Source organism: Cinclus cinclus, chromosome 3 (genome assembly GCF_963662255.1).
Source record: "Cinclus cinclus chromosome 3, bCinCin1.1, whole genome shotgun sequence".
Taxonomy (NCBI): domain Eukaryota; kingdom Metazoa; phylum Chordata; class Aves; order Passeriformes; family Cinclidae; genus Cinclus; species Cinclus cinclus.
Genome location: NC_085048.1, coordinates 90,696,259 through 90,708,967, shown reverse-complemented (window position 1 = coordinate 90,708,967; position 12,709 = coordinate 90,696,259). Strand labels below are relative to the sequence as shown.

At 41.9% G+C, this 12,709-nt stretch overlaps 1 protein-coding gene across 5 annotated transcripts in view; it reads right to left on the bottom strand.

Moving 5' to 3' along the window:
- Positions 1-10,130, bottom strand: part of RPS6KC1 (ribosomal protein S6 kinase C1) — an 84,421-nt gene extending 74,291 nt beyond the window's left edge. For 4 of the 5 annotated variants that reach the window (XM_062489295.1, XM_062489297.1, XM_062489299.1 and 1 more), the window contains exons 1-3: positions 10,017-10,130; positions 5,386-5,421; positions 865-985 (exon numbers count right to left, since the gene is read on the bottom strand). In XM_062489295.1, the coding sequence (XP_062345279.1) occupies positions 865-985; positions 5,386-5,421; positions 10,017-10,121 (262 nt within the window). In that variant the 5' untranslated portion in view covers positions 10,122-10,130. The remainder of the gene's footprint in view (positions 1-864; positions 986-5,385; positions 5,422-10,016) is intronic. The other variant, XM_062489298.1, reaches the window with a different exon arrangement.
- Between the last annotated feature and the right edge of the window lie 2,579 nt (positions 10,131-12,709).

Sequence of the window (12,709 nt, the reverse complement as noted above, 5' to 3'; positions counted from 1 at the left end):
GCAACACCTTAGAAATGCCTCAGGAACACTCACAGACCATGCAGTAGAGGCATGCAAAAAAGATGCCAAACATGCTGAACACACAAAAAAATCGTTGAAAAAATGCTTTAAAATGCAGTGGATATTGTGTGATATATATGTACACCAAAAACATAGCACCACTTTGTTCTAAACAAAAAGGACACACACTAAAAAAAGGTGATTTTATAAACACAACACTGCTTTCAAAAGTGGGATAGGTGGAATTCTACACAGTCACACCACTTCACTAGAAGTCTACCTATAGCTCATTCATGAGGATATACACATCAGGATGAAGTTAAGACTTATAAGAGCTAATTCCTTCTAGTCACCTGTTTCTTCTCTTGCAGATTGTTCTGGTGAAGCATGTAAAACTGATCTCAAAAGCCTAGCTAGATAAAACTGACAATTGCAATCAAATTCCCATAATATTTTTTTTTTCTGTAACAACCACTTAATACTTCAATACAGCTCACCACTAAACGTCAGACAGCTCATATATAAAATATTTTCTTTGCTGTTCAAGTGCTGTTCACAAAGCTAACATAGACTTTATGCTCCTACAGAACATTTACATCAATAAATATCTCAGCTACTACGTCTAACGTGGAGGCAAGGACATAAATAACTCTTATACATTACAAAAGAAACATGTACATACAAAAGAAAGTATGCATGTATGTAGTTATGTATCAAGTATGTATCAAGTTATGATACCAGCACGCTTATAAATTGAGCAGTCAAAGCACAAGGAAAATTTTCTATCCAGCAACAAAACAAGATGTATTTATAGATACTGAGTTATCAAAGAATTTCAGCAGGTCAGGAGGAAATTATGCTTACCAAACACTATTGCTTTGGCAAAAGGTGGAAAGAGCTCTGTGTGTCTGCATAGGTTTTTATGAATTTGCCAAAGATCTTTGTGCAGTTTCTTAAAGTCACTGTATCTCTTCCAAACGACTATCTGAAGCAGAGAAACCAGAGAGAAGTATTAGTGAGGTTCACTGTTCATACTACATCACACCACAAATACACTGGTTTAATCACATTAGACCACTAACTTCAGCAAATTTGTTTAACAAATATCTACAGTAGGAACTGCCAACTGTAACAAGAATAAAAGAAAAGGTAATTATCTGTCCCCAACCTGTGTTTTTGGCTAACACTACAGCACACAGAAAAAAAAAAAACTGAGTAAAAGCTGAAAGGAGGGCAAAAAGGCATCACTGCTTCAGTCACTCAGATCCAGACCTACACAGGAAACCAGTAAGAGAGGAAAAAATGCTGAACAGGAGTGTTGCACTATCCAATATTGAACAGCACACTGAAACTGGTGCAGCTGCAGGTGTGGAGAAGAGACACAACAGCAAATGAGAAAAGCAGGGAAGAGAAATCCATATAAGCAAGGGATTTTTTGGGATGGCACATTAAACACCCAGGACTACAAAACAGCTCCTAAGTGTGCAAAGTGTTGATCAGATATAAATGCAAGCCCCCATCTCAAATGTTTTTTTGCAATAACACAAAAAAAAAAAGTATGTTCCTTTTGTAATCTAGACAAGAACTCCATCTTAGCAATACAAAGATGCCATTGGTTCATTGTACCAGCTATTCCTGATCTATCCTTTCCAGAAAGCAGTCATCTCTCAGTCAGGTATCTACCTTATCCTTCTTCCATCCCATTCTTTCCATTCAATAAAGGAGGAAAACCCAGTAGGAAAATCAAACCAACAAAAGAAGTAAACAATAAAATTTACACTTGATTGCTACTGGATTTGTTATCAGGATGAAAATATATTAACAAAGATGTTTTTATATCCTGACCTCATTTTTGGTCAGACTCACTAAGCCATCACAATAAACCTCAGCACTAATGTAAAGTGATTAAAGTAGAACAGAAGGGAAAAAAACAAGGAGAGAGTGCACACACTCAGCAGTTGATTCCACAGTTGCACCAGTCAAATGTCTCAATTAACTTAATACAACTAACCACAACTTTAAATATTCCACTTATTTCTGAATGACTGACCAGGTTGCCTTCTCATGAGCAATCATAATTGAAGAAGTTGGATTTTTTTCAAGCAAACCAGATTTAGAGCTAAGCAAAATGTTTAGATTTAGAGTATTTTTGTGGTTTAATTTTTAATACTGCAATCAAAGGCCTTCTAAGTTTCAGCAGATGCAAGTCCTGCCTACAGAACAATGCAGATATAATGTGACTGTTAACAGTGGATATGCAAAGCTTTAGTGTGGCAACACCCTACCCACCTTATAAATTTAGCTATACTAGAACCAGCAGTCCTGATTCAGACTCCCTTCTTGGCACATATTTTCATGACTTAATTACAGCTGGTATTCACTGAAGTATAACACAAAAGTGAGGAATCTCAAGAAGGCAAACTAGTCATTTTGCTATCAGTTGTAACAATTTTTCAATGCCATACTTTTATCTGATCCAATAGCCAGAGAGTGGATGATTAGCACTTCTTGAGCAGTGCATATAGAGAAGACAAAATTGCTTAAGATGGTGAATTCTTTAAACATTAAGTTACTGTATTGTCAGTACTTGGAGACAACATGAAAAGCTGCCAAAAAAATAAGAGCATGAGATTTCATTCCACTAAAAAAGCATCATTTTTCACTGCTCCAAGTGATCACTCAATAGTCAAGAGGAAAAAATAAATACCCATAAGTAACTTGCATAGCAAAACCAGTCAAGGTTATACTAAGATCGTTCAGAAGCTCATGGAAAACACGCCTTTGCATGCATGTGGCCCAGCAAAGTTAGTGAAGTTCCCACTCTCACATCCTCATTAGAAAGTAGATTTGGAGGAAGGACACACTGTACTTTGAGGCCCAATGAAGCACAGCAAGTATATCATAAAACACATGTTAGCCTTGTAATGCAATAAGGTGCTTGTTATGGTGAGAGCCAGTAGATCTCTATTAACTTGTGCAACTCATCTGTTCCACAATGAATAAGCCTTCCTCCTAAATGAAAAGGGGAAAAAAACCCCACAGGACTACCCTAGATGCAATTGCCTTACACACCACATTGCCACCATCAGTCCCCAGAAGCAAGGACATTAAAATTAAGTCCACTGGCCCTTCTGTATCTGCTAACACCCCCACACAAAACTTCACATTGACCTCTTCAACTCTTTGAGAAGGAATCCCTTACAAGGCTCTCTTCCCTCCTGCCCCAACAACAACAGCTGGGATTACACTGAGTTGTACCAGGCTGCAGTGGGACAGGTGCTGCAGTAAAGACTTGTATCCCAAAGGGCAGCAAAAAGATGTGATAGAAAACTGGCAAGTAGAATTGAGGTCACGGCACACAGCCTTATAAGCAGCTGCACATATGCAAAGAATGTATTAACATCACAGCAGTGGCATTAAGAGACACCTGGAAGAGGAGGCAGGCACAGCAAAGTGGTCCTACATGGATGTGGGAAGCGGGTTGCATGAGGCAGATCCTGAAGCAAAGGGGTGGTTGTGTGCACAAAATTTCCCACTGAATTCCTTACTGAGCATTCTGGAAAACTGAGGTAAATTTATTTTCAGTGGGAGCAGGTTAAAGGCATATTCTTTTTCTTCCAAAGGCTGCCTACAGTTTTTTTGTTTGTTTGTTTTTTGGGTTTTGTTTTAAGTCAGAGGCCACGTAACAGAAAAGCTCTCAACATATGGGGATTTCTGACTACAATTCCCCCTTGTGGCAACCACCATCTAGGATATTCCTTGTAATCACCAACTATTTTCAGATAATGCTTATAACAGAATCACCCCACACCTAACATGCTACCACATGCAGAACAATTAATATAGTACAATGCAGGGTGAAAAAGGGGAACTATCAAGAAGTTCATCTCATATTTATGTGCTCTTATTGTCTAGAGCATGTGAAACTCTGCATTGGTAACTACAGCCACAAATCAAAGCAACAACTAAAAGATACGGTTTTGGTATTGTGTCAAAACTACTTAACACATATTCATGCAATACGCTAGCTAAAAGACACTTACAATATATTTTTCTGATGAATGGACTCATCAACAGCTCTTATAAAGTGCTTTTCCTCACAAATGAAGATTAAGGTAATGGCAGAATGTGCTCATGGATAGGTTCAATTCAGGATTCTCCCTGGAAAAGGCGAACATCAAGCTACAAACTACAGTAATGCAGTTCTAAACTAGATTTATGATCATCTCTGATAGGTTATTTTAATACCTATCTCTGATAGGTAATTTAAATCCTAGAGATTTTTTAAAAAATGCAGAAAAGCACAAATGCTCATGCTTGCCTGATTCTCGAGATTTTGAAGAAAGATGCAGTAAAGGGATGTTAGATGTATTTGCAAATTCTCACCTCTGCCAAGCCACTAATCAGTAATTCATGTTTTACTACACAGAGATGCAATTAATTCAGTTATGAGCTCTTCTTTCATCTACTGTGCAGGTTCTTCTCAACTGTAGTAAGAGACTGTGACAGAAACTGAACATAAACATGTGTTACAGTGTCTGAGAAGCCATAAGGTTGTGCTTCTGAGGGAAGATTTTGCAGGTACATAGTATAAGAGTAACCATGTCAAATCATTAGTCCAGAAAAAAAAAAAAAAAAACAAGAGTGGGGGGAAAAAGAGGTTTCTTAATTAAAAAGAAAAAAAAAATCCACAATGCACGCACACATGGTATATTTTCCCCTCTCCCAAGAAACTTACTCCTGTGACAGACTTTTCAGGTATTTAAGAGTCACAAGAACAGAGTAGACCCTTATTCACAGACTCTTCAGAAGAGGTAAAGAATTAGCAATTTTAAAGTTCTGTCAAAGTGTATCACTGGAAAATACTAGAGGAGCCTCAGAGAGATAGGCGTAATATATATGACTTGCAGTCTAATTTCTCTCAGTGACTCCTAGACTCCTCCATTCTCCCTCTTCACTAACAGACAGTAATGGCGTAGGCTTTTCAGTGAAGTACTGGTTAAAGAGGAAAAGAGTACCTACAGCTGAGACCTAAGACTTGAATTGTGGACTGATCTCTAATTTTACCAGTAGGAGTTAAGTGACCATCAATTTGCCAATTCCAGCCCGGAGAAAAGAACTTGTAAAGTTATCAAAGCAGTTTTGTCATCAAAAGACTTTACTCGCTAAGACTTTGTTTCAAGTCACCCTTCATCACTGAGGGATGAAATGCATCATGTTACACTAGCTACTGTTCTTAACTATGAAAGCTAAAGACAAATGGAAACATACAAAAATTGTTAGCTCAATTACAAAACACACAGAAACTGCTAGATTGCATCAAAGATGCTTCAAAAGGGATAGCATGATATACATAAAGACATTCGCACAAGTTTAAACTGTTACCTCCTGGACATCCTCTGGATTTTTTCTTGAAACAATCTGAAAAGCAAAACAAAAATGAAACCACATAAGTCCTTGGATTTTTAGTTTGGAAGTTAAAGAGTAACACACAATGATTTGGTGCTGGAGAGAAAAATCTGGGGAAAGGGCAAAACAGTGCACTCAAAAGTTTTCATTTCGTTTTAGAGAAGTCTAATATCCAAAGACATCACAGTGAGGGATTTCAGCAGCAGTCAGTCATAATCACACAGAGACAAACGTACATTCTAGGGAGAATGGCACAAAAGGCATCTCTCAAAACAAAGCTACGTAGAGCACATCTCCTATCATCTTTCCAGTCTCTTCCCATTAATTCATATTAGGGCCATATTACTCCCAATAAGAGGAGCTCACTAAGGCTACTTGGTTTAATATAAGCTGTATGCAACCTCACTGAGAATGTAAGGATTTGCATTTAGTAAGACAGTATTTACACTTTACTTACAACCACCAGAGCACAGACGTGTCTCACTATCCTTGTGTATTTGCTTCTCCTTACAATCTCCTGGCCTAATTAATTATAAATTACTTTGTCCAGAGGAAAAATTGCAGTGAAAATCAGGGTTGGCTGCACACCATAAAGAAGCCTGTATTCATCAAGATTCTTTTTTTCTTTAAATAAATATTGATCACAAAAGCCTTTGTAATCCAAGTTTTGTACTGGTCTTCTAAGCAGCAGTAAGAACATATCCCCACAAACACACAAACCAAACAGACACATCTTTAATTCATAACTGCAATTATCTTGTGCAAATCCATATATCCTTCATCATAGGAGCCAAAGCTGTTTAACAAAATAATTAGCCTATTGTTAGCTAAAGCAAAATAGGGCATTCTTAATCCAACTGGGACCATCCTCAGCGACACACCCCAGAATAATTGATGCCCTGAAGAGGCGAGGCGTGTAAGGAAGCGCAGGGAGCCCACAGTACTTGCACCCCAGAGACTCCCACCCCGTCCTGCCGTACCACAAGCACCACGCAGCTGTTGCTCTGACATGGAAGCCACCAAATCCGCACTTTCTTCTTGCTAAGTGACAACAGCATACCTCTTATTTCCCACAAACATAGCTCTCTTTCTCCCTTCCATTTTGCAAGAATCCTTGCCAAAGCCTCCCAGATTTTGTACCGTCCGTTTACTACCGCCCAGCCACTCATCTCTCACACATTTTGGAGGAAACAGGATGGAAAAGAGAAGCATTTCCTTCTCAAGCAATCTCCCAAAAGACCTGAAACATTTTCCTTCACAGCTCTATGTTCTTTCTCTCACCTTGCACACCAAAGTCCTCTTCTTCCAGCGTAGTCTACATTGATAAGGTAAAACATTTCTCAACCTCTCCTCACTCTTGAGTAATCTAACATTTGGCAACTTTACCAAACGTTAACCTTGTTGGCTGTTGCTCTTTCATTCACTACCAGGCAGTTCATAAGTACAATTGGTGAAATAATTCTAACCTCATTTTCTAATAGCTGGCGTACTTGATGCAAGGAGTCTGTACAGCTGGGGGAAGAAAATATCACAGGCATGGCTATGCATCACAGAGAACACCAAAGGGCAGACACCAACTGGTTTGCTTTGCAGTTCACCTTTAGTTAAAGCCTTGCAACAGTTTTGGCAGCTAGGTAAGTTAGCAGATGGGCAGAAGGAGACCCAGAGAGATGAGTAATTACCCAGCCAGTTAGTAAGAATCTGGAATAAAACCCAGAGGCCCTGTTTCACACTTGTTCTTATGTTACACCGCCTTCTATACCTCCCAGCCATGCCAACTTTAAGTCAGTAAGTAATAATTTATGTGTTGCCCTACTTTGTTCCTCATATCCTTTTCTGAAAGTCAATCTCAGAGGTTTGCCCTTTCCATCCAACCTATAGTCAACCTAGAGACTTGGCAAAGATGACCTAACCCCCTAAATTTTCCATGTACTTTTTTAAATCCTTCCACAAGGATCAATGCAGTCAGTTCCTTCTGCAAATCTGTAACACTAGTAACTTTAACCTATTTTCAAAAATATCATTAGAATACCCACCAACGAGCTAAGCAATGTGTAATCACTGCACTAGACTCTGAAAACAGAGATCCTACAAGGATCATCAGCATCGAGAAAAGTATTTCAGATTATCCCATTCTTCACCTGACCTGCAGATATCCAACATAACTCGTTAGAATTTTAATTATTGTGAATAACTGTAATCTTCCAAATTCTCTAAACATTTATTAGTGGCCTATATTTTCAGGAACCATTAAAGAACACTCCTCATAGCACAACTTGCTAATATCATCTGTTTCTTAGCATTTGGAAATGGGTATTAAAAAGCCAATATTCACCTGATCTTGTCTGCATTTACAATTATGTTACAGTTTACAAGTAAATAAAATATATATTCTCTGATATACAAACAAAACTTTTAAGAAAAAAAGCTGCAATAATGATAGACACCCCCCCCCCCCCGCCTTAGCACTTAGAAGAGACTGCATGGGTAATTATGCCTTGGGCCAGATGTTTAGGACACAGTAAACAAGTGCTTTCTTATCCATGATTATTTATCTACATTACATTGAAACTCAAAGGATTCACTCACACAACGCACTAAGGAACCATAGATCTGCACTGACACATACTGACTACCCTGGATCTCAGCCACAATGATATTCAACACAACGGGAAGATCCACCTCACTTTTTTCCTGGCGGTCCCCCAAAGTTGCTGAGCATCAGCTCAGCAAGTACAGCTGGAGTCCTGTGATAGCAACCATGGAGCCAGATCACCACAGGAAGAGGAGGGAGGAATAGGAGGAAAGAAACAGAAAGGCTACCTGATATGCACACTGAATCCTTTTTAAATCATTTTATTCCATTTCCCAAATCCTCACTTCAACTACTACACAACAGATTACCAGAGAAAGCCCTGCTGAAACAGAAGTTATTTCCATTTCTGCACTTGTGAGTCCAAAGCACACTTTGATGAAAAAAAACGAAATCAATTTTCACTTTGAGGATTTTAGCTATCAAAACACTGTAAAGAACTACTGATCCCTGGTCAGCTCAGTTGAATTTGGACAGCTCACAAACTGATCAGCTCCTTGCTCTGTGCTAAATCAAACACACCACCTGATTCTGCACTGCCTCGCTTGGAAAGGCACCAGAGCACCCACAGTTTATGGGACAAGGAAAGAGAATGACATCCCTGACTAGCTAGCCACAACTTGATTTTGAACAATTCTACAGAAACCATAATATCATAGATATATTTAACTGGCTTTAGCCAATAAGAACAATGCACCAGGGCAAAATAAGCAGCAGAAGTCTTGGCTCATTCCTATTAATCCTTATTTCACTGACCCAACTTTTTACTACACACACTTGGGCCATCAAAAGCAACTGCAGAAAGATGTGATGGCACTGTTTTCCTCACTGCATCTATTTCAGGAAAGTCTTTTTAAACTGCAGCATCATAGGAAAAAGCAACGATTCTTTTTCCTTGTCATAAATAACAAGGTGTATTGGACTAAAGAAAACAGTTTAAACATATTTGTATCGTATTTGTGTTATGTCAGCTTGGAGAGATGGAGAGACAGACAGATACATAAATGACTTCATTTTTTTTTTTAATTTTACAAGTCATACAAACTGTTCATAGGCTAACAACCTGACATTACAGCCTCTATGCATTTACAGAATACTGTGTTCTTTGAATTAAGAGGCGGGTGCTTATAAGCATCACGGGCAGGATGTCTACAGCTGCAGTAATTACGAGGTCACAGGTCATCTAAAGAAACTCTCTCTCTCTGTGACACTTTCTGATGCTCTCATTACATCCCACCACACCTGCGAGCTAAACTGCCACTCCTCTTGAACCTATCTCCACGTACCTACTTACTCGCCTCCCTTTTCTGGTTTAATAGGAAAGTGGAAGAGGAAAAAAAAAAAAAAAAAACCCAAAAAAAACCAAGGAATTTCCCTAGGAGAACTGCCGGAGCTTTCATCAAAGCCAGCACCACAGCAGCTCTCCCAACATCTGCAGCAGCTCTCCTGCTTCTCGCGCTAGGCCCGGCTGCCCCAGAGCGCTCTGCCCGCCCGGCCCGGACCCTCCTGGGCACGCTCGGCCTCCCGTGCGGCTCCGGCAGCTCCGCCCGAGCAGCCGGCGTGGGCGTGCGGAGCCAGCCCCGCACTCCGCTCCCTGCCGGCTCCTCCCGAGCGCTGCGCTGCGGGGCTGCCGGGAACGCTGGGCAACCCCCCTGCAACCTATCCACGAGATCCGGGCGGAAGAACGGGGGGAAAAAGAGAAGGAGGTGGTTGTTTTTAAGCTACTCTCGCGTGCCCTGCAACAGCAATGAAATCGAGAGCTAATTGCACAGCGCGTCTGACTGGGGCCATGACAACGTTTCGAGGCGACAAGTTTGCAGGAGCCGACCGGGGCTCGGTTCGGGAGGGGCCGCCGTGTTCCACCTACCCTTCCTTCCTCCCTCTCTCCCACCCGTGTCCCTCACAAGGGCCGGGCACGGCAGCCGCGGGCGCTGTTCCGCACCCAGCAGCGGCTTTACAGGCCGGGCGCGGGGAGCCGCGGGGGCGAGGGGCTGGGCGGCGGCCGCCGACTCACCCGGGCCGTGACCTTGTAGACGGTGTGGCCGCGGGGGTGGCGGCGCGGCTCCGTCACGGTGTAGAAGCGGGCCAGGTCGGCGCCTCGCTCCCGCGGGCTCAGCATCCTGCTGCTGCCCCCGCCGCGCCGCCCGGCACAGGCGGAAGCGGCGCCCGGGAACGCCCCGCCCTGCCCGGGCGGTGCCGGGGGCCCGGCACCGCGGGAGCCCCGCCCGGCCGCCGCGGGACGCTCGGGTGCCCGGCTCGCGGTCTTTCCCCGAGGATGGAAGTGCGCGCCGTAGGGATGAGGCCGAGGTGTCGGGGCCCAGACGTGGCAGGCACAGCCCGGCGGCGCCGCAGCCCCGTTTCAGGTGTTCTGCAAGGGCACGGCCGTGGGGGATTTACATCTGGCGGGGACTGAACGCCGTGTCCCTCGCTCACACGGGCGCCCCTGGCCTCTACAAATCCGTAATGAGCCCCTGGTACGCCGCTCCCAGCGTCTGCCGTGGGCTATTTTAAGCTATGCTGCCCTAAATCCATAGGCCTGTAACGCAGAAATGACTCACGGATTTTAAAGAGGAACGCTACCGGAAAGGCAAGTTTGATGGCTCTCGAGTCACCATGTTTTTGTGTGTTGTGTCTCCTTCAGATTCTTTAATCTGCACCTGGACTTCTCCCTGCGGATGGGCTCTCGTGCGTGCACAGATCTGCGGAACGCTTCGGCGTTAGAAAACCCTCCAGCATTTGAGGGGTATTGCTTCAGTTCTCAGGAGCATAACTTTGTGCCACAGGACCCTATCCTTCTGTAAGATTACCTTCGATTTCTTGTCTGTAGTGGGCTCTATACCAATGCGGATCTCACACCTCAGATTATAGAAACTTTCGGTTTCTTTTTTTATCACTGTGCTTTCATTCATTTAATTGCAGGTGTTAAAAAAGGTCCAGCATTTCCTTACCACTTTATTAATATCTCTGCATTCATGCAAGTTTTTGAGAGAAAGTATTTAACAACACTTAATTACGTATCTTTGTGAAAGATTAAAATCTCTTCTACTGAAGTTAATAGCAAGCAAGTGCCTCTCCTTTAAGGAACATTTTCTTAAGGAAGAGGGGAAAAAAGAGGACATTAATTGTTAGCAGCTCACTTGTCACTCTCACTTCTGAAGAACATGTCTTTTACATCTTGTGCGGTGTACGTAGAACTTCATGGAAGTTCTGTAAGTTATCAAAAGTTTGTAAATTGAAGTACCTGGGGGAGAGAGTCAGTGAGAAACTAAAGAGACAAACACATCAGGTTTAGGAAATGCATGAAGCTGAAAACAGCAAGCGGCAGGGAGAGCATTCATTTCAAGTTTGCCCAGCCCCTGCATATTTCTAGGCATCTCCTGCTAACTACGTTTAGAAAGCAGGACGCTGAGCTCAGTGGACCACTGATCTGAGCCACCGTGGCTGTTCTTATGTGCAGCGTAATCAATCAAAGCATCCCTCAGTGAGTCGGTAGCCTCCATTCACTAGGAAGTTTCAAAAGCTCCAATGACTCATAAAATAATTTGGCTTCTACTTACAAATCAAAATTTGGAGATACCTAATTCTGCAGAAGATCTTTTCACAGGTGTAGCCAACACAAAATAGTAATTAGGCGGGAATAAAAATATCCACAATTAAATATTACTGGCTTATTAAGACTTCTCTAGGTCAAGGGTAGAAAATCTAGCAATACTGAGATGAGAAACAATTTGCATCATATTAATAGGTTAGATTTTTTCTTCCATTTTGCCTGTTACACAACTTCCATGCTTTTCAGCACATCTTCATTTTCATTAAAACCCAAACCTTCTGTGATTTTTTTTTCCAGCATCACTACTGAGGTTATTACTATGTAAAAACCTTTGAAGTGGCTGATCAATTTGGGTGTCCCTGTGCAGGTCAAAATACAGAAAATAACTGCATGTTATGTGTAGATTCTGCTTCTAGAAATAACAGCAGTTGTTCCTATAGCTATGGCTTACTGTCTTCTGTCCTAAAGATACATCTGAAAGATAAGAATACAAAAATTCAGGAAACAACAAACAACCAAGACAAGATGGTCTTGAAAATGCAGTTGGGAGATCTTTTACTACATGTGTTGTGGAGCTAGTAGTTTCAGTCTCATATGGTGAAGAAACTAAAAGAAAATGGATGGGTATTTTTACCTTTCACCAGTAACTTGTGTCCAAAAAATGGAAAACCCAAAGTGGATCTGACACATTGCCTAATTAGCGTGCTCGTAACTGCGTTATTTCAATTACAGTCTTCCCTACCACTCCTGGGAAAACTTCAAATGTTATTTAAAGCCACTTTTATGACAGATATAAAAGGAATGCAGAGAAACAGTATTTTACTTGATTACAGTTCCTGTGCAGCACCTGCACTACTCAGCACTATAATTTTTCATATGCATTGTGCTATGTTTCCTTACAGTAAACAAGGCCAGCATTTCCTCTGTCCTCAGAAGACCTCAAGAAAGTGTTTTAAGTGCTTATCCAAGCAACATCAGCAGAGCTGGAGGATTATTTCTGCAGCTGGTAAGCAGCAGTGGGACTGTCAGTGGGGTCTGCAGGCGGGCAGGCTCCCACCCATCTCTCAGGCCAGCTCTCAGCAGAGCACCTTCAGCTGTATTTTAAAACCTGAACATTAATACTTGCTTGGGTTAGTGGAGTTTGGTGTTTTTTCCTG